At 40.9% G+C, this 21,699-nt stretch overlaps 1 protein-coding gene across 1 annotated transcript in view; it reads left to right on the top strand.

The window, feature by feature from the left end:
- Positions 1-21,699, top strand: part of nsg2 (neuronal vesicle trafficking associated 2) — a 52,213-nt gene that overhangs the window by 17,190 nt on the left and 13,324 nt on the right. Inside the window, exon 3 of the mRNA XM_075486743.1 lies at positions 5,688-5,798. Within this exon, the coding sequence (XP_075342858.1) occupies positions 5,688-5,798 (111 nt within the window). The remainder of the gene's footprint in view (positions 1-5,687; positions 5,799-21,699) is intronic.

Here is a 21,699-nt window from a genome sequence, read left to right as displayed (position 1 = left end):
TAGAAAAAAGGTTTAGTGTTTTATTCATAAAGAAACCCCAAAAAACACCAGAATCAAAGATCTTAAGACTGTCTTCTGTTGCTTTCCACACTGGAATTTACCAAAGACCTACGCTCTCACAGCTCAGTCTTTCGGGATTAAAGATGAAACAGCAATCATTGTAGTAGCAGGTTTGAGGAATCTCATACAGGGGAAGATGTGCAGAAAAGAGAAGCTCTGACAGGTTTCCTACAGGGAATATCAGTCCTAAAGAAATACAGCGATGGGGAGACGCAAAGAGGCTGAGTTTGACGAGCATTGTCATCGAAAGGGTGACTGATCTGAAACACCACATTCGTTGGACAATAATTATTAATACCTAATAATTTGTTATTCAGAAACCAGTTTGATTTGTGGTTTGTGAGAATATTTTTGCTTGCGATGACAATTCGATGCTTAACTTATAAATCACTATTTTAATTCTCACAAGCCGCGCAAATCTAACGGGCTTCTAAATAATTACAGCATTATTGTCCAATGAATGTGGCAATGCGGATGATTATTTCCACAATTTTATGAATTTATAAATCACCATTTATTAAATAAAAAAAACGTTTCCACACTACAGTTGGTTATTAAATAATTTACCATAGATTGAAACAGCATGACTTGACTCCTAACTTAATTTATTGATCTTCTATTCTTTTGCGGCACTGATTTACAGTCACAGGTTTCTGTTCATCCCATACAACTAAAAAGTCAGAATGTCCAGACAGTTTCTTTGCTTTCAGAGTGTACTTATGCTCTTCAGTGGACAGGGCAGGGAATGGAGAACAAGCCAGAGGAGGTGGATGGATAGAAAAAGAACAAGATCAATGGGCCTCATGCAAGAACCGTTCGACCGCACAGATTTGTTCTTAAGTCGTGCGTACGAGTGAATTAAGAGAATTTGCGCATTCTGCAATCTTTTCGTGTTTTACGTTTTCTTTCAGGTACGAACAGAATTTACGAGTGATCCAGACCTGTCGTAGGAGTTTCGTAGAATAGTCCGCTGTTATTCCAATCAAGTTTGCTTGACTAATGGATTGAATATTTAATTACTTTGAAGCAAACATAAATAAATATATACATTATACCCCATAATGATGCTGACATTATTCTGTTTGACTTAAATTATGCACTAATTGAAGGTTCATTTGACTCTGTATAGAACAAGGTCAATGGGAAGCGTAACCAGCGGCTGACTTGTTACTTTTGGATGCCTTAGTGCATGTGTGCTCAGAGACCATGTAGACAGACAAATGGCTGACATTACGATTGAGATTGCCAATGACTGTGCTGCTGCAAATATGCAGCTTGCTAGAGCCACAACTCCAGAGAGAAACACACAGATCAAACCCAATTCCACCCAGCAATAGACTGCCCACACATACGCATCAAAGCCCCCGTGCTGTTGTGGAGCGCACTGAGCTGAAGGCCAGGTGGGTGTGTCTCGATACAGCGGGGGGGCAAATTGCTCTATAGCCCAGACAAGGCATGCCAGATTTGCACAATATTGCCATGAACGAGGGTCTCCACCTGAACCAGCCCAGGCAGACCAGAAGGTGTGGTGCCAGAAGACCCCCCTCATTAACCGCCCCATCAAAGTGCCATCATGATGAGGCAACACCTGATTGCACAGCTTTAGTTGCAGTCATCGAGCGCCTGGCCATGGCGAGACGTTTTTTTTTTAAAGCCATTTTCATATCAAACCATTTCTTCTTTATTTTGGTGACATTACAAACAGGTGACACGGAATTAACAGCACTCGTAATAACTTCCCATTTCTTCGCTTTAGCAGGTCCCGTAATTCCACTGCTGACACTGCTAAAAATGACAGATTTTCCTTTCTGGATCTCTGAAAGCAGAACTTCAATCTCAGAGCCCGTAAAGTTGTTCTTTTTGCACCTTGATGCCATTCTCACGACTCAACACTCATTCATTATTTACGCAGGTCATTTACACACTTTTTCCCAAGTTAAGAGCGTTTGTTGAATATGACGTGGCGTGTTTGTACGAGACCTTCGTACGAAAAAAGTGAGAGAAATTTAGATTAAAAACACCAAAATGTTCTTGCATGAGGCCCAATGTCTCAGTGTCCTTGTAGCTGATTGTGCTGCCTCTGAGTGTCTCACTGTCACTTTGAGACAAAGCCAGAAACCGCTGTACAAACAAACTGCCTCCACTACCTGAACTGCAAAGATTCCAGTTGGCTCCAGAAAGCTCCTTTATAAAGTTGACAGCTGTAGTGGGTGAATACTGCATTTGATTGGGTTCCTGGAGCCCAGATGCCATACAGCTTTAAGTACAGCAGCATTCGACATCAGGCTTGTCTCAAATTTCAGCTCAACTTTCTCTTTCTCCAAGTCATTTCACAATAAAACCTCCAGAGCCTCTAGGTTCAATCACACCAGCGTTGTGTGTTGCTTCATTACTCTTTCCCAAACTAACTCTCAGTACCCTATTTCTTATTACATAATGAAGGGGCCATCAATCAGCTTGGCTCATTTAGCCCCCTTTAGCCATCAGCAGCACCTTCTCTGATTAGAAAGGTCCCAGTGCTTTATAGAAAACCATTAATTTATGAACAGAGGTCTTATCTAACAATGCTGGATGTAAAATAATAAGTAATATAAGTAATGGAGTAATAAACTTTCCAATTTTCTTGCTGTCTCACTTCACAGAAGCAGTCTTTTATTTTCCATTCGTGATTTCCTCTGACAATCTGTTAGTGTACTCAAGTGTGTGGCTCTAGTGGATGGAAATGTCAGAGGGTGGCACAAAGGAACCATCTAACCAACTATCAGATTTCTAACCTGTTGTACAAACCATTAATCTTACTGATAAACGGCTTTGAACATCCTTTCACATTTTCTGTTACACCACCATGACGTAGACACTGACCACAAAAAGTTCAAGGTTCCCAGAGGATGTAAAGTACCAACTTCCTTCTGACCTCGGTGATCCCCTTATTGTATTCCGTTGCACCATCCTGGCACCATCTCTTGGTTCCAGGACACTCGTAACTTATTGGATAGACAGGAACAGACATTTATGCCCTCCACAAGATGAATGGATATAGCCATTCACTCCTTCAAGTTCATTTCTCCAACAAGTTTACCTGTTAGAAACCAGATTTTTGCTTACAGAAAATGTTTGTTAGGATTCTAATAACGTAAGCTGGTACATTTCAACACATACAGCAGGGGAGCACTGAACCTGAATGCATGCAGGAGTTGAAGTGCCTGTCTCATGCTATGCGTCTGCATTAGAGGCAGCTTTTGTTAGAATGTAGTAATGCTGTACAACACAACAAGTCTGGTTTCCCTGCCATGTTGCAGGTACACTACATAGTCTCTTTTAAAAAGAAAAGAAAATCCTCTAAATATTTAACTGTATGATCACATGGAAAAGGAAAGAAAAATAAGAATGCATCACGGAAGGGGGGAATATTACATGAAGATCTATTACATCACTTCCTTTTGCAAGAGCAGTGGATACAAACACTATTCATGGTGAAAAGTAGTGTTGGATCAATGATAGCTAACTCAGAAGTTATACAGCCTAATGCATTGCACCAAAGAAAAGAGGGTGACCAACCAAAAAGACATCATTCACTGCAGCAAGAAAATTATCCAATCAGTGTCCAAAAGCGTTTGAATCCTTATTATGATGACTGCAGTATGTAGTCTTCTGCGTACAACTCAGCAGTCAGAGATCGAGTGCTTTCAGATACAGAATTGAGCACCACAGTTAGATCTGCTTCCTGTGTTGTTGCTCTACACGTATGTCATGTCAGATTATTGCTCCTCACCTGTGTTTCATTAATGGATTACTTCCCCCTGTGTGCGGTCATTGGTTTTTCTCTAGTCTCAAAGCTCATAGTGTGTCTCTCATTGAGTTGAATTTTCTATTCGAATTTTTTTAAATTCTTGAGTTTTTCTCTTGGAGTATTACCCCCTGCCCTGGCTCTGTAACACAGTGTTTTTTAGGGGAATAACACACCACTGTACAGTAGCTACTTTAATACTTCCCACCTGATTTTCTTCCACTGCTTGATGCTACAAACATACACCGGCTGCTTTATGAAGTATTAATATGCCGTGTCTCTCTCTTTCTTGCATGGCTGAAGCCTTGTTGTATGTCAACAAGACTGACAGACTCTCCGAGAAGGTGAGCTAATGATTCCAGCCCAAACAACAGCACAGCCTGCTGACACAGCTCCCTTTTAAAATGTATCAACATATAATCAATTAGACATGCCTCCACATTCTGTAGAAGAGCCCAACAGTTTATTACAGTGAAACCTGTAGATATACAGCATATTTCTTCAAAAACTTTCTGGAAATGAAAAATGAATTGAATGAATGGGACATGAAGAACAACAAAGTGAAATTTAGAAAATCCGTTTTTTTGCTGGTCAAACTCAGCCTCTTTGTGTCTCCCCATCGCTGTATTTCTTTAGGACTGATATTCCCTGTAGGAAACCTGTCAGAGCTTCTCTTTTCTGCGCATCTTCCCCTGTATGAGATTCCTCAAACCTGCTACTACAATGATTGCTGTTTCATCTTTAATCCCGAGAGACTGAGCTGTGAGAGCGTAGGTCTTTGGTAAGTTCCAGGGTGGAAGGCAACAGAAGATGTTCTTAAGATCTTTGATTCTGGTGTTTTTTGGGGTTTCTTTATGAATAAAACACTAAACCTTTTTTCTAAAGGGAGAGAAGGGATCAATCCCCTTTGCAGTTGTATGACACAAGTTCAAACCGGATGAAGAGATGATTTAATCAAGATGATTAATGTTTAATCAGCTCCTCTTGTGCTGTTTGCATATTTGATTGACTGGAATTACAGACGGTCCTGTAGATACTCAGCACAAATACATCTGAGTCTTGCTGCTTTGCTTTGATAAGAGCTTGAACGAAATATTTCGTCTCTCCTTTTTGTTTTTCTTTCAGTTGCCAACATAGAACACAGTTTTCACTTCACTCTGGTGCTCTTGAATTGGTGGCAGCAGCTATAATTAAGAAAGCAATGTCTGACACGAAGGCTTTGCTGTAGGTGGACTCTGGGTGGGTGCTGGGTTTTATCTGAAGAGAAGGTTTCTTCTTTTGCCAGTCACATGCACAGATACTGCGAAATGGCATTTGTGCAATGATATGTTTTTGTGTTCCACGTGTTTTTAAAATTTCATGATTTAATAACAACAGCTGGTTACTGACCAGTGAAGTGGACCGACTTCTGAACTCTTGTGCTTTCAGTCTCATATTTCCAACGACACATGACATGATCCTTTCGGCTACATATTTCACACATGTTTATACAATATTCAAAGAATACAGTTGAGTATCTAAAACTAAAGATTTTTGTCCTCAAGTTATCATTATCTCTCCTAAACCCTACTCATGTTAACACAAGAATGAGTTTGAAGCATTTATGCAACATGGAGGGCAGTGTTGGGCAACAAACACTTCCAGCTGGCAGCACTCTTTGTACTGGACTTTATCTATTTACCCGCTTTTATCTTCTGTTTATTTTTATCTTTCAAACTTCCCTCACAACGCTGAATACTTTCACAGCTGCCATTTGATTCAAATTGTCAGAATACATCATTGTGACTTCATAAATTTCTCCATCCAACTGCTCTAACTGGAACTTTCTCTCTTCTTGGAGGTGGTGGTGAAAACTCGCACGGAGTACCAGACAGAGAAGAAGCGGCTGAAGGTCCCCAAGGTGGAGGAGTTCACCATCAGCTTTACTGACGGGGTGTCTGAGAGACTGAAAGTAAGCAGTCACACAATTGAAAATCTCATTGTATTATTACTTATGTGGATGGTATGTGATAATCATACAAGGACTCTGATTACATGCAAGATACCGAGAATTGGAACACCCTGCTGGAGCATTTTTGTCATTTTCCCATTTGCTACTAGCTGCACACAGCTCAATCAGAGACAAAAATCAAAGATTAGATGATAGTTTGAAAGCAGAAACACTCTGATAACCCCTCAGATGTATCTGGTGATTTCTTGGAGGGGCCACTGCTTGACCCGAGCCAGTTGCAGCACAGCAGTTAAACGCTGCTAACATGTAAGACGTAAACCGCTCACAGCAACATTTTACTCCAGGACCAGCACTGTCACTCTGGATACAACATTGTTGTATTTGCATACAAGCTGCAGTACTTTTCGACCGCTGCCCAACAAATAGTACAATTTGAGTCTATGAATCCCTGAGTCACCGTTTCAAAAACATCTACATCACCTAGGTGATGTCTGTTATGGTTTTATGTCGCTAGGGGAGACCAAAGAGAACTCACGTTGTCATGGCTGCAAAGAAAACCTACTTCCATAGCAACCCTGACAGAGAGAAAGAAAGGAGAAAGAGTGCACAAGCGTAGGTGTGCAAATGTTTCGGTGTCGACACTTGTATGTAATGGAGAAGTGTTATTATGCTTGAAAGGCTTTTCTGGAGCAGGAGAGAAGATAATTAGAAGGTGGATATGAAAAAAGGCTGTGAAATCAGTCTGTGTCAGACAGACTGAGGCTGTTTAAGGACCATTGTTGACAAGGTAAAGTAGGAAACTGGGCTTCCACAGTTCTCTAAAGCCATGAGATGATCGAGGTGACTTGTTTACACTGATGGACAAATGTGTCAATTAAGTCTTGTCCAGCTTCTCCTTGGTGCCCTTTATGATTTTGAATACAGCAGAAGGTTAGAGTTTTCAGTTTGAATTAAATCATATATCATGGTACAGTAATCAATTGAGTTCAGTTTAGTGTACACTGAATAGTAGCAATCCACAATAAATGTTATCTCAGGGCACTTTATGAGGTCTGTGGAAGAACTTTGGGGCTCTCAGTTTATGGGTGACACTGTTTCACTTTAGTGTAATCCGAAAAACTGCTAAACCCCAGAATTCTACCATTATCATCAAATAAGCGATCTCACATTTCCCATTAGGATAAAGGGAAAATATGGTTTAAACTTTATCTCTTTATCCATTATACTTCTGCGTGACATGCACCATATTTTCTCTTCGATTCATCAAGGAATTTATGGTCTTTTTCTCTGTTTTTGAAAGCCTTTTTAGCTATTGCTGTTATTTTAAACAACTTTCTGTAGGCATCTTAACTCATTATATGATGAGACCAGATGCTAAAGAATGTCAAATGTACGAGAAGAAATCAGTCAAGCAGCACAGCTTTTAAACCAGCATAGAAAAATCTAAATACAAACTAAAAAGCCAACAACAAAATACACGCAATAGGATCAGAGCTGCTGCCACATTGGTGCGACACATCCAGGAATTTCAAGGGTTTTTGAATACAGCCTCACACAGCTGGTGGATCACATTCACAAATTAATATTAATCTACATCTGAAAAAAAATACCAGTTGGAGTGGAAAGTTCTGTGGTGAACTACTAATAATACTTCAACTTTTGAACATAGATGCTTCCACTTTATTTCAACAATTACCAAAACAATTCACCAGGAGTCGCATAAATAAGCAGCCATGATGGTTGTCAGGTGGAGCAACAACAATCTGATGGAAATAATTTGCTGTCAGGTGAACAAGTGTTTGCCACTTGTTAAGTTGTTGAAACCATTTCAGCTGGAATGTTTGGCTCTTTTTAAAAAAGGCTGTTAACTCTCCCACTTTGTTAAATAAACGTTCACTTCAGTGTCATTTGTCATTATTTCACACGGTTCAGGACCATGGACAGTGCTTGAGATCAAAGCACTTATTAAATAGTTTAAGTCTGATTATACTGTAGTAAAATAATGTTAAATAGTCAAATAAAAAGAGCTTAACTCACAGTATGTTGAAAACAGTCAGAACAAAAAGTAAACAATTAAAAGAAGTAATAGAGCGAGTTTTGTGTGACTCCTTTCCTTTATACTCATATGTATGCTCATCCTGCTGTCATTTTATCTGGGTTGTCATATGAATAATTCCAGACAAAAAAAAATGCATTGTGTTCACACCTTTCCAATGTTGACACTTATCCCAACAGTGCCTCTTCAACTCCAAACAATGTTTCAGCAGTCACTTATTATTAGTACATCTTGCATTGCCAATGTCTTTATGATACTTTGGACGGATCTGTTGGTGACTTTTAGATTTGGGCCACTTTCATTACACAGCACAAAAAGCAAGACAGAGTCCAAAGATGTTATTAGATGGTTACCTGTTAGAGCTGGTCCAAATGCTGCAGCGGATTTTTCTTCTGCTGCCTTCGGTGAACTGTGTCCCACAAACTATTCATTTGTTAGTACCCCGAGACGTGTTGGAAGAGGTGGTGGCGTAGCTCTTGTATACAAAAATGCCGTGAAAATCCGGTCGCTTCCAACAGAGATTTACAGTACCTTCGAACTTCAATGCATGACAGTGGAATCTAAAACGAACTCGCTGGTGTGTGTGTTGATTTATAGACCTCCTAAACCAGATAAAGATTTTATTGCTGAATTTTCAGGTTTCCTCTCTCATTTTGTGTCATTGCATGACCGGTTACTAGTACTGGGTGATTTTAATATTCATGTATGCTGCCCAGATAAGCCAATGGTAAAAGAGTTCTGTGATGCTATGAATGCATTTGGTCTCAGTCAACATATTGATCAAGCCACCCACATATTAGGTCATACCCTTGATCTTGTTTTATCTTATGGTTTTTCTGTAGACAATATTATGGTTGAGGAAACGTCCTTCTCTGACCATCTACCTGTTTTATTTAACTTTGTCATCTCTAACCCTGTGCAGGCGGCTAAAGCTACTGGCCGCTACTCTCGCTGTATAAATTCTCAGTTAATAGCTCAGTTCTCTGACTTTTTTGTCAAAGAGTCCATTGCTACTACCATGTCCTCAGCCTCTTCTGTCTCATCCAGCCCAGATGATATTGTTGCTCTCTTCCACTCCTCCTGCCTAGCCATTCTGGATATGGTAGCTCCTCACAAGCGCCCAAAATTTAGATCTCAAGTCTGGTTAGATGATGCCTCCCACTCACTCAGGCAGGCCTGCCGGAGAGCTGAAAGGAAATGGCTAAAAGACCGTCTTACAATCTCCCATGACATTTTTAAATCTACTTTAGCATCCTTCCAGGCAGCTGCCGAAGCAGCCAGAGCTAAATACTTCTCTGATATTATCAATCAACATGCTAACAGACCCAAAATCCTGTTTCACACTATTAATCAAATCACCAACCCTCCACTCTCACCGGCTCCCTTCACAAATGCTGATGCTTGTGAGAAATTTAAAACATTTTTCATTGATAAAATTGAAAACATCAGAGCACCGTTCTCTCCCCCTCCTCTGCCTTCCCCCGCAGTTAAGGTGTCTTCAGGCCCTTTATTTACTTTTAGTCACTTTGCTGATGTATCGCTGGCAGATCTCAAGGACATAGTCCTCTGTATGAAACCCACATCTTCCCCTGGTGATGTTGTCCCCTCTTCTATTTTTAAAGATGCTTTTGATGTGCTGGGCCCTTCCATACAGTTAGTTGTCAACTCCTGTTTGACATCTGGCGCTGTCCCTGCCTGCTTTAAGCATGCAGTGGCCCAACCCCTGCTTAAAAAGCCCAACCTGGATGCAAATTCTTTAAATAATTACCGTCCCATCTCTAAACTTCCTTTCCTTTCCAAGGTACTGGAGAAAGTAGTGCTGGCCCAGTTGCTTCCCTTCCTGGCTGAGCATAACATCCTTGAGCCCTTCCAGTCAGGTTTTAGAACACTCCACAGTACTGAATCGGCTCTGCTAAAAGTCACCAATGATCTGCTTCATACTTTAGATTCAGGTCAAAATGCGATCCTGGTTCTTTTGGACCTCAGTGCAGCGTTTGATACTGTGGACCACAACACCCTCCTATCCCGTCTTGAGGACTGGGTAGGCATAAAGGGGACAGCATTACTCTGGTTCAGCTCCTACCTCAGACACAGAACCTTCTCTGTATCCCTTGGTTGCTCCTCTTCCTCCTCAGCTCCTGTTTCTTATGGGGTCCCGCAAGGCTCCATTTTGGGCCCTTTGCTGTTTTGTTTATACATGCTCCCCCTTGGCGTCATCATCCGGCGTTATGACATCTCTTTTCACTTTTATGCCGATGACACCCAGCTATACCTGCCCCTAAAATCTGATAACTCCATTCAGCCTCTTCTGGATTGTCTCCAGGATATTAAGCGCTGGATGAGTAGTAACTTCCTTCAGCTAAATGATGGTAAGAGAGAGGTCATCATTTTTGGCCCTCCTAAAGCTAGGCCCCTGATCGAAGGACAATTAGCCCACCTCTCCCCTTTTGTCAAGCCACATGCCAAAAATCTAGGTGTCACCATAGCTCTGTTTTAAAAGGCAGATTAGCTCTGTTATCAAGAGTAGCTTCCATCAGCTGAGAATTATTTCCCATCTCAAACCCTCCCTGTCTCCCAAGGACTTAGAAACAGTAATTCATGCATTTCATACATCCCGGTTAGATTATTGCAACTCCCTCTATCTTGGTCTCCCCCAGTCCCAACTTTCTCGTCTGCAATTGGTACAGAATGCAGCTGCAAGGCTGCTAACTGGCACCAAAAAATATCAACACATCACCCCTGTACTGGCCTCCTTACACTGGCTCCCCATTAGCTTTAGGATCCACTTTAAAGTCCTGCTGATTGTATATAAGGCACTGCATGGGTTGGCTCCCTCATATATCTCAGACCTCCTCCATCCCTTCTCAGCATCCAGGTCCCTTAGATCTGCCGACAAGGGTCTTCTCTCTGTGGCCCGCACCCACCTCAAGCAAAAAGGCGATAGAGCTTTTGCAGTAGCAGCCCCACGTCTGTGGAATTGTCTTCCCCGAGATGTTAGACTGTCTCCCTCTGTGACCACCTTTAAATCAAGGCTCAAGACCCACCTATACTCCCTGGCCTTCCCTGCTTCCTAGCTTTATGTTGCTATTTATTTGTTAGTGCTGTCTATTTGTCAATTGTATTTCTGTATTTGTCTTTCTTACTCTCTTTGTGTTTGATTTTATATTTTGCTTGTTCTGATTTGCTTTTATTTTTCTATTTTTTTTAGCCATATCATATGTACAGCGCTTTGGTCAGTGTAAACTGTTTTAAACGTGCTCTATAAATAAAAATTACTTACTTACTTACTTCTCTGGCTTGCCTCACAACATCAGTTTTTGTGAGGCAGAAATGCATTTCAGTTGGTTTTGGGTGCTCAGCTGAACCGCTTGCTTTACTTGACAGCAGAGCTGATTCGGCAGCCATACACACACACGTACAGCATAGTGTGTTGCATGCTACTCTGCAGAGCAAACATTTCTTGATGAAATGCTTGCACGCACATCTCTCTTCAAAGCTTTGCAGATTGTGTTAATAGATGAGGAGATCAGTGTAAAATGCTCTCTAATCTGCGCTCCATCACTGCCTTGTTTCTGCTTACCACCCAGCATCTAAGTCTTTCTCTTTTCTTTTTGCTCTTTGCATATCTCTGCTCACAGGGCTGATTTTTCCCTTTTTAAAAAAAAATGCAAACAGCTTCTATGCAGTGTCAATGCAGCTTTATTTGTAAATGACATTTCAGGTTTCAGACGTTGAGCTGCAGCCTTCTCGGACTATGAGACACTCAGCCAGGACTGTTTTGGTGAACACAGAGTGATCCTTTAGCAAGGAAAGCAGAAAAATAGGAGTGAGTAGGAAAATAGCAGGCTGGTTGTTTGTTACTAAAAAAGAGGCGTTCTGCTTTCTCCTTGTCTATATCACCCATCTATCTCTTCTCCATCATTCTGTTTCCCAAAGATTATTCCCCTTCGACGAGGTTAACGTGTCATCACTTCCACTGTGCCCGCCGCCTCCCCTTTAACTTGAGTTTTCTTTTAAATCCACAGCAAGGACGGTCTCCTTGATTTGCACCCCGTCGTCTGTCCTTTAGCCTTCCCTCCATCTCTGTCTCTCTGATAACTCCCAGCAGACACAAGCTAAAGTGAATTCCCTGTAGTTGTTTTGTTCCGTGGAAGAACAGAGGAGCGAACATTTCCCACCTCATTAACAAGCTAAAATACAGCCTGGAGCAAGTTGAACCTTGAGAGATCTTTGCAAGGTTGCTAGGACAAGATAAGTGCTCTGAAAAACATAGATTGACTGACTTAGCTGAATGGCAAATTAAGGAGGAAAGAGTCACTGCTGACACTTTGATTACTGTAAATAAGAAAATATGGATAACCCTTGAATATGAAGATCAGATAGTGTTGAGGCTCATTTTGTGTGAAAAACATGTAGAAGAACGTGTTTTTATTGAGTGCAAACTATTACATTCATGGTGTTCAGTGGGTCATTTAAAAGAGAGTGAAAAAGAAATGTCTGTGTTTCTCTTACGTTTGGGACCATTGTCCCTTAGAGTCTGGCTCACTCCAAATGTTTCATAGCCATTAATGACAAATGTCCAAAAACGATCCCCACCTTACCCCCATCATCGTCCATGAGATTTCTTAATATAATTTATTTTCCAAGTCAGAATGAGCCTACCTGATGCCCACCAGCATGGCACAAAAAATGCATCTGCTGTAGTGGTTGAAACTGCACACTCATACACATGATATATGGATAATATCAATATGACAATGAACATGTTGCACAGATGGAATATGCATATAGGATAGCAGGAGACTGTTCTATGTGTTTGAGACAGATTATATAATTGATGTGTATATTTATACATACAGTCTTAGACAGGGTGTAAACATATGAGACACTGTAACATGACCACTAAATACCAATGTAACCATGGAAACCAAACGTCCGGAGTCAGGAGGATGCAATGATTGAAAACAAAGGTCGTCTGAATTCAGCTTGCAGCCTGTGCTGCAGAAAGTCTCTCCCACCATACTGCAGACTTTCTCATGAAAGGATGAAATCAAAATGTGGATTAGATGAGAGGAAAGCATGAGGCTAGTGCTGTCAGGCAGGAACTGATAGATGCAGGAGCAGAGATTGATGAAGGGACGATTTCATTTGTGTGGTCTAGCTCGGTTTGTGCTGCTTTCTCAGAGAACACGGTGCAGTTGGATGGCTTTCAGCCACACACACACTTCAAATCCACAAGCGTACAACTACAAGTTGAACACTCACTCTCAGAAAAATGCCAACGGAAACCTAATCGTGCACAAACACGTTCACACACATGCATACTGTCTTACCACATGAGAGTGCGCATGTGACTGCCAAACTGGACATGCTCTCTGCCAGCAGAAGTTAGCAGGACTGTGCAAGTAGCTGTGGGAGAGGCAGCCATCGTCCAAAACAATTATCCCATTATTACCTCCATTTTGCCTTCAGATAAAAGCTTTGCCGCAGTCTGCCGCCTCCACAAACGGCCTTCGCTGTTCGTCAGGTTGGAGCTAATTACTGCTGTGGGTTGGAAACCTTACACAGCCTCCATTTTCACATATTGTTCCTCGCTGCTTTGTAGGGATGACTAATAGTACGCTGATTACAGGGAGGGTTTATAGTCTTCATCGGATCCCAGTTAAACACCCACACTGATGCTCACATACAGACTATGAACAACGGGGGAAAAACTGTAATCTTTACCAACGGTATTACTCATCTAAGTATTGTACAAGTGTACGAAAGTTCATGTGGCTAAATTTAACAGGGAAGAACATCAGAGTAAAGGTTTCCAGATGCTTTTTATGTGTGATAGACAGTGTGTAAAACACATTATCTCCCCTGTGATCACCTGTCTATAGAAATCTGAACATTAAAAAGGCCTTTTTTTGTACCAACCTTGACTTCCATTGTCAAAATTTGGGTCTCATCTTTTATTTTCTGCATTGAAAATAACAAAAATTAGATAAAACTTTTGTTCTTTTAGGGGATTTTTGCTCATTCTTTTTGCAAAAGGTCTCTTTCTTTGAAAGTCTTTTCCAGGAACTTGTGCCTCTTGAGGTAATCCAGTGTTGTATTTTGAGGTGTGTTTAGGATTGTTATTCTGTTGTAGAATCCTTCCTCCTTTAATCCTCAGGCTTCTTACAGAGATGTTTGATTCTAGAATTTGTTGCTGTTTACTGTAATTTAATCATATCTTCTTTCTACTAGTGAGATGTTCCGTGTGCTACTGTTTGCAATACAGACCTAAAGTATGATCCACATGCCACCGTGCTTAAAATCTACAAAGAGATTATTTTATTTAAGCACCTCCTATGCTTCATTCAGCCAAGAAATGACTTAATCAGTCCATAGGACTTGTTTCCAAAAGACATATAGCCTTTTTTTATTGTTCATTTGCAAACTTCGACTTCTCAGTTTTGTGCTGATGGTGCAGGAAAGGTTCACCTCTGATGATTCATTCATCGATACTTGAACAAATGTTTCTACACTGTGAAACAATAGCCCATCTTTTAAGAGTCTGCTAACCATTTCTGAAGGTCTTTCTCTTTTACAGAGTGTTTTAGGCCTTTATGGAGACTGGCTCATCTCCCAGCGACTACTCACTGTAACTCACCCTTAATTTTATCTAAGGATGGCCTTATGTTTCCTTGACTTTGTATTTTACACCCAAATTGAGGCTCGCTTGCATTCAAAAGCTGTTAAGGTTATGTTAGAGAGGAGCAGGTCAGAAGAGAGCTGAGAGGAAAATGGAGCAATAACATAAAAAAGCCACTAAGGAAATACAAACATTTACAGTCTTTGCACTCAGACACAGCACATGGGGAAGACTCAATGGGCCTCATGCAAGAACATTTTCGTATTTTTATTCTAAATTTCTCTTACTTTTTTCGTATGAAGGTCTTGTACGAACACGCCACGTCAGATTCAACAAACGCTCTTAACTTCGGAAAAAGTGTGTAAACGACCTGCGTAAATGATGAATCACACCTGTGCGTATCTAAGTTCACGTGCACGAGGATAGTAGATTTACATACTCCACGCCCAAAATAATACCATATTAGGAGCTGTGCTTCCTCGCTCCTGTGCCAGGAAGTGTTGAGTGTTGAGTCATGATAATGGCATCAAAGCGCAAAAAGAACAACTTTACGGGCTCTGAGATTGAAGTTCTGCTTTCAGAGATCCAAAAAGGAAAATCTGTCATTTTTAGCAGTGTCAGCAGTGGAATTACGGGACCTGCTAAAGCGAAGAAATGGGAAGCAATTACGAGTGCTGTTAATTCTGTGTCACCTGTAGTTCGCAATGTCACCGAAATAAAAAAATAAATGGTTTGATATGAAAATGGCTTTAAAAAAAAAAACGTCTCGCCATGGGCAGGCGATCGATGACTGCAACTAAAGCTGTGCAATCAGTTGTTGCCTTTGATGGGGTGGTCCATGAGGGGGGTCTTCTGGCACCACACCTTCTGGTCTGCCTGGGCTGGTTCAAGTAGTAGGAGACCGTTCATGGCAATATTGCGCAAATCTGGCATGCCTTCTCTGGGCTATTTGCCCCCCGCTGTATCGAGACACACCCACCCTGGCCTTCAGCTCACTGCGCTCCACGACAGCACGGATACTTTGATACGTATATGCGTCTCGTGCTCCAATTATGATTGGCAGTCCAGCCACGGCATGAAAGTCCCTCTTAATTTGTACTTGTTGGACAGTGGTGTATGGGAATCTGATGTACCACGGGTGATAAACTGATGAGAGCTTTGATGACCAAGGGGAGCGCACGACTCACAGAGGACTGGGACACACCCGATCTGTCTCCAGTCTCTCTCTGAAAGGTTCCAGTGGCCAAAAATCCAAGAGTGTTGAGGACCTGGACGTGTGGTGGAATTAGGTTTGATCGGCGTGTTTTTCTCTGGAGTTGTGGCTCTAGCAAGCTGCATATTTGCAGCAGCACAGTCTTTGGGAATCTTAATTGTGATGTCAGCCATTCGTCTGTCTCCACACGGTCTCTTCCAAGAGCCTGACGTGCTAAGGCATCCAAAAGTAGCAAGACAGCCGCTGCGCTTCCCGTTACAGATTCAAATTAACCTTCAATTAGTGCACAATTTAAGTCAAATAGAATAATGTCAGCATAATTATGGGGTATAATGTATATATTTATTTATGTTTGCTTCAAAGTAATTAAATATAAAATCCATTAGTCAAGCAAACGTGATTTGAATAACAGCGGACTATTTTACGATACTCCTACGACAGCTCTGGATCACTCGTAAATTCAGTTCGTACCTGAAAGAAAACGTAAAATACGAAAAGATTGGTGAATGCGCAAATTCTCTTAAATCACTCGTATGGACGATTTAAGAACAAATCTGTGCGTACGAACGGTTCTTGCATGAGGCCCAATGTTACCAGCTTTATTCCTGCATTTACACCTCCAGATAACCGAGTTGTGATCAGTAAAATTCATCTGGGGAATTAAATCAAGATAAACCAACGCCAGCAAGAAAATACATTTTTCCTTCAGGAAGACTATGAAAGAACATGTGATAGGAAATGTATTAAGTGAATATATTTATGAACAGACAGCCTAAGGAAAATATGCCATAAGGCCATCTACCTTTATTTGCTTTTTCACACAAATGAAAAAGCCCTGATCATACTTGAATGTGGAATAGACTTGCATTATTGTTATCTGCACCAGGCAGCTGTGCTTTAGCCCTGAGGCAGCTTTGAAAGTGATTGGTGACAGAGGTGCGGGTTAACCTGTTTAGGGATTCAGCCTGGCAACTTTTTGCCCTCACACTAGCTACTTATTCTCACCCCCTCTCCCATCCTCACACCCATCCCCCCATAACTCTGTCAACTGTCAAGCTTACACTCTTCTTCGCCATTTTGCCTCCTTTCACCCGCATCCTCTTCTTTTCCCTCCTTCTCCTTCGTGTCATAACATGCCAGCAGTACGCACACAAGCTCTCAATCGATACAGTATGCACTCTCACAGTTAAAACTGTGCCAGCTCCTTTAGGCAGATATTCACAGATATTTTATTCTGCAGAATTGGCCTCTGATAAAACGAAAAAGCCATGGATCGCAGAGCCATGAAAGCCAAACATAGGAGGCACAACCACGCAACCTCGGCTGGACATGATGGTATTATTTGCAATTAAAATCAGTTGTCAGCGTAAAACAGACAAAAGGATGTTCTTACTGGCAGCAAATGCTTTGTAATGAAAACCAGCGAACAACTAGTTGGTGCTGTTCAGATGTCTTCACGCTTCACTAAACCACAAACAGTCGTTGCCAGGTCAGTCTGCCATCCCAGAAGGTTCAAAGTCAACTCAGACCTAAGCCATTTGTCACTTCAAAGAGGTCCCCTTTGTCAAGCTGCCTCATGAGACACTGACAAACAGACAACTTGATGCTGTCAGGGCTGGAGAGAAAAGCACAGAAGAACAGAGGCTGGAATTGCTGCTGTGAGGGATATTTGGGGTGATTTAGAGGTGCAGATGGCTTCTGTTCCGCTTTGCTTCTTGTTTCAGCACAAATATGAAACAGTACCTCAAAGGACAACGCGCTCTAATCACAGCCTCCCGATTGATATCAGCAGATGTGAATGCATATGCATGAATCAAGTCTCTTACCCAGTCAATGTACGGGGAAAATTTGAATAAAACTGCGTGCCCTGTTTTATCTCAGAGGGCAAAACAAGGAGAAAATTCATTTTGTGTTCAGAAAAAACAAGTCTATCCAAATTCCACCATCTTGATTTTGTTCAAGGACGCAGAGGCGACCGCTTGCAAAGTTTCTCGCTAAATTTCTGTAATAACTCAAGACAAGACAAAAAGGAAGTCTGAGCCTCACCGATGGCCTGCAAGTCCAACATGAAGTCCTCTTGGCTGTCATAATGCGATGCAGCTGGACTGTTTGAATGTTTAGTATCATCTAGTTTCAGGATTTTGTTTTCAAACCCACCATTGCCCATGACATCAATATTCCTGTACCACTATGCCATCTAATCCAAATTTCCTTATTAGATATTACTAATTCAGGTTTCTGTAGCGAGGCTTGATCGGCCCCTTTGGAAAATGCCGAACAGGAATTACTATCCATAGCCTTCCTCTTTTGTATGGATAGATAACAGGATGGTTATGACAAGGGAAGGTATATTGCAAAGTTCGGTGGCACATTTATCAGACGACTGTTCATTTCTCTGTGTGCTTTGAAGACCTGGATCTGTGGGAGGGTTTATTAGGCCTTAACTAAACACCACCTTTAAAAGGTTATTCATTTACGAATGTAACGGCTCATTTATAGGTACAAACACTAATTTGCAACACCTGACTCCGGATGAGCTTTAGAGAAAGAGGTTAAGAAGTGAGAAAAAGTAAGATGGAAAAAATAGATTAAAGGGATTAAGTTGATATACCATAAAACTAATGAACATTGAGCGAAAAACGGTACCCATTTTACGACAATCCAATGAAATCACGAGACGTTTGTTCCTAAAATAACTGGGATTTATTAGCTCTCATAAAAGGAATGACCAGGCTCAGAAATTAGTTATTTTTCTTTTATGTCATTTCTTCATGAAGGCGGGGATAGTACCTTATTTACTTGTAGTCCATAATTCTCAACACCTGTTTGAGACCAGACTGGATTAACCCGTAAACTCATCTTAAAGTTGCTGTTGTATACCGCATACATCCCAGGTTTCATTATCATCACATCAGTTATTTGGAACAATGTGAACGGCTATCTAAACATTGAGATCTCTGTTTTTTTGTTTGTTTCTAACTATAATCAATATTTGCAGAGAAGCTGCTTATGCACCAACATGATGGTTTGTATTGGAAGTCACAGACAAGAATCTCATCATACTCCCAAGACGGCTACAGACCAGAAATGATATATATAGTGTTCTACAGGATGGATAAAGGGACTCTGTGTACTCTTAAATCTGTTAAATGACAGGTCGAAATGAAATCTAATCCATTATGTTTATGAATTCATTGCCGATCAGACTGATTCTGAAAACACATTTCAGCTGCATCTCAACTGCCGGACGATGATGGCTCCAGTTTCTGCTCATTCAGCTAAAATGCAGACATGAAAAAGAAAGAAAAAGCCAGGCTTTGATGTTTCCATGTTGCAAATGATAGAGTAAAGAAAAGAGAGTGGTCATTGTGCTGCCTGTTCTCTGCCAGAGCAGTTCACATTGTTGCTGTTGTTCTGACAAGCGGAGCCATGGGAGCAATTAGGAGACAGACAGACTACGGATGACTAGTCTAACCCTCCACTTCTTACTCTCTTGTTTCCTCTTACTTTAACATCTGTCCTCACATTCGGCTCACTTCTTATTTTCAATTATAATAGCCCACGCTGTTTCTGATCTCATTGATATAAACCGTTTAAAAGACCGGGTGGAATTCAGGAGCTTTTCAGCCAGAAAGTATTGGTATTTATTCATCATTGGTGCTGTTCATCTTGTTTCTGTCAATCTGTATTATCGCCATCTCTTGGCTCCATAACATCTACTCAAAAGGCTGATGAAAATAGGCTTGTTTCCTTCAGTTGCACAATGTTTCAGTCTTCAGTCAGTGCTCTCGTCTGTGTGCTCGGAATCATTATCATGCTAAAACATCCATCTCCAGTTCTTCATCAGTTTTTGGACATTTCGGGATATCTTTGACATGAGACAGGATAAAATAAATGACAGCAAACCCCAAACCATAACATTTCCAACTCTGCGCCTCAGAGTTTGTGTGAAAAATGTCTTTGCTCTGTGCCTTTTTAGTGTTATTGTGATCTGACAGCTCTATCTTTGAACTTCCCCAGAGCACATTTATCTAAAGGTCCAATTTTTGCCTGTATGTCCATTAGCAAACAGCTGTTTTGTGCCGAGTTTCCTTTTTGACAGCAGAGAGTTCTTGATCACACGATCCCAATCAGGTCAGATCTGTGCAATCTCTTTCTGGTTGCAGCACTTTGACACCAACAGCAGCGAAAGTTTATCCCCCTAAAAATTTGCTGCCAGTTCTGGTCATATTGACAGACATCCGAACTCTACAACATTTGCGAGTGAGATACTTTTCCTCATATTTTAAATCCTTTGCCAGACACAGAGCCATCCAGAAACATTCTTCCTCAGGACAAAAGAGCACTTTAATCTTGGCATGATAACACCACACACTGCAGCTGCAAAAGAAAAAGATAAGAAAATAATTAGATTAACGTGGATTTTACAGTCAGGTTCCACCTTTCTAACTGGGAACTCCTGATTCTGATCTGATGGACTTGAAGTTATGACACATGAAGGGTGAGAAAGATGTCAACAATTAATGAATCAATTCAATGTATCATTAGGTATTGTTCCACAAAGGATCAAATGCTTGCTAATCTGAATATGTATGAGAGTTTTTGCTGAAAAAGCAACTTCAGTTAGTTTTTGTTTTGTTAACTGAGTATGAACATGGTATGAATTCCAATGATATTATCACAGATTATATCAGAGGCACCTGTACCTCTCAATAACACTATTATATTATGTATAAGTAGGAAATGATGGTGAGACAAATCACAGTTAGATGCATACATGTAATACTAGAAACAAAATTCAAGACAATAAATCAGCGAAGAATAACAGTTTCAGGTTATTCTTCACTGCATGTTTCCAAGAGAAGTGAATGGATTTTTGTATGCACGGTGCTAAAACGACGGCTTGCAAACTCCCCACACACGCATATCTGAACAGCTGTGCACGTCACAAAACAAGGTTCATTACTCTAATGTCTTCGCAGCGCTGCCTCCTGGATACTTTTTGTGTTCCTGCATTCGATCACCATGCACACGGCTGTGTGTGCGTGAGTAGGTGGGTCTTATTAACGATATCTCTTCCCTTACAGCATCTTCATTTAGCAGAGCAGGAGCTGATTAGCAAATCCAAAGCAGATGTTTAATGTCTCCCCAGAGACTTATTACTGACTCATGATCAGTGTGCATAGTGATGAGGATGCATGCAGATTTTACATTATTAGTGACTGTTTTTTTGTAAATAGGGCACTTAGGTTGGCGCATGTTTTGGAAACAAATGAACATCATTATGTCCGTTGATAGGAGAAATGTGGGGCAGCAGACATATGACTATTATTCATTGTCCTACCGTCTTCTTTATTAAAGTCCCTACTGCTATTTGATATGGAGTCTGTAGCCCAAGAGCACATTCTCCTCTGAGCAGCATCTCTTACTAAAATGACAGTGTGCATGGACAAACCCTTTGAAGTTTAGTCTCCAAAGAGACCTAGCTTAATTAGGATGCATTATCATGATAATTAGCACGCATCTCCTGCTGAACTTGGGGTGTCTCCCTCGAGCATGTGGATTCTGTGTGCATGTGAGATAGTTCTGATGTGCTTTTTTATTACACATCTCAGCACAAAGCATAACATTATTTAATCTTTGGATGCACAACCTTTGGTGCAGCCTTTAGTGCAGTAGCATAGTCAGGCATTCTCATTAAACTTATTTACTGAGCATAGGTCTGATGTTCGCTAACGCCAGAAACTTTTCCATAAAACTCCTCTCTTATCGAGTTTATAAAGAAGCTTATCTAAAAAAATTAATATAGACCAAGTCAATAGGCAGCCCAATGTTTTTAAACCTTCCAGGAAAGCTTAGGATTATCGATCCTTTGTGATTACGTTAGATATGTTTGATTATTTTGAGTCGAATGGACTAATATGGATTTTGAAAAAAAAAAAAAAAAAAAGGTCCATTCTTCTGTGTGCATTCTTTCACATTTCCCTTTTCCAGTGCAATCCGTAGGATT

This window comes from Odontesthes bonariensis, chromosome 16 (genome assembly GCF_027942865.1).
Source record: "Odontesthes bonariensis isolate fOdoBon6 chromosome 16, fOdoBon6.hap1, whole genome shotgun sequence".
NCBI lineage: Eukaryota > Metazoa > Chordata > Actinopteri > Atheriniformes > Atherinopsidae > Odontesthes > Odontesthes bonariensis.
The sequence above is the reverse complement of the archived record's forward strand: the minus strand, read 5'-3'. Positions and strand labels throughout refer to the sequence as shown.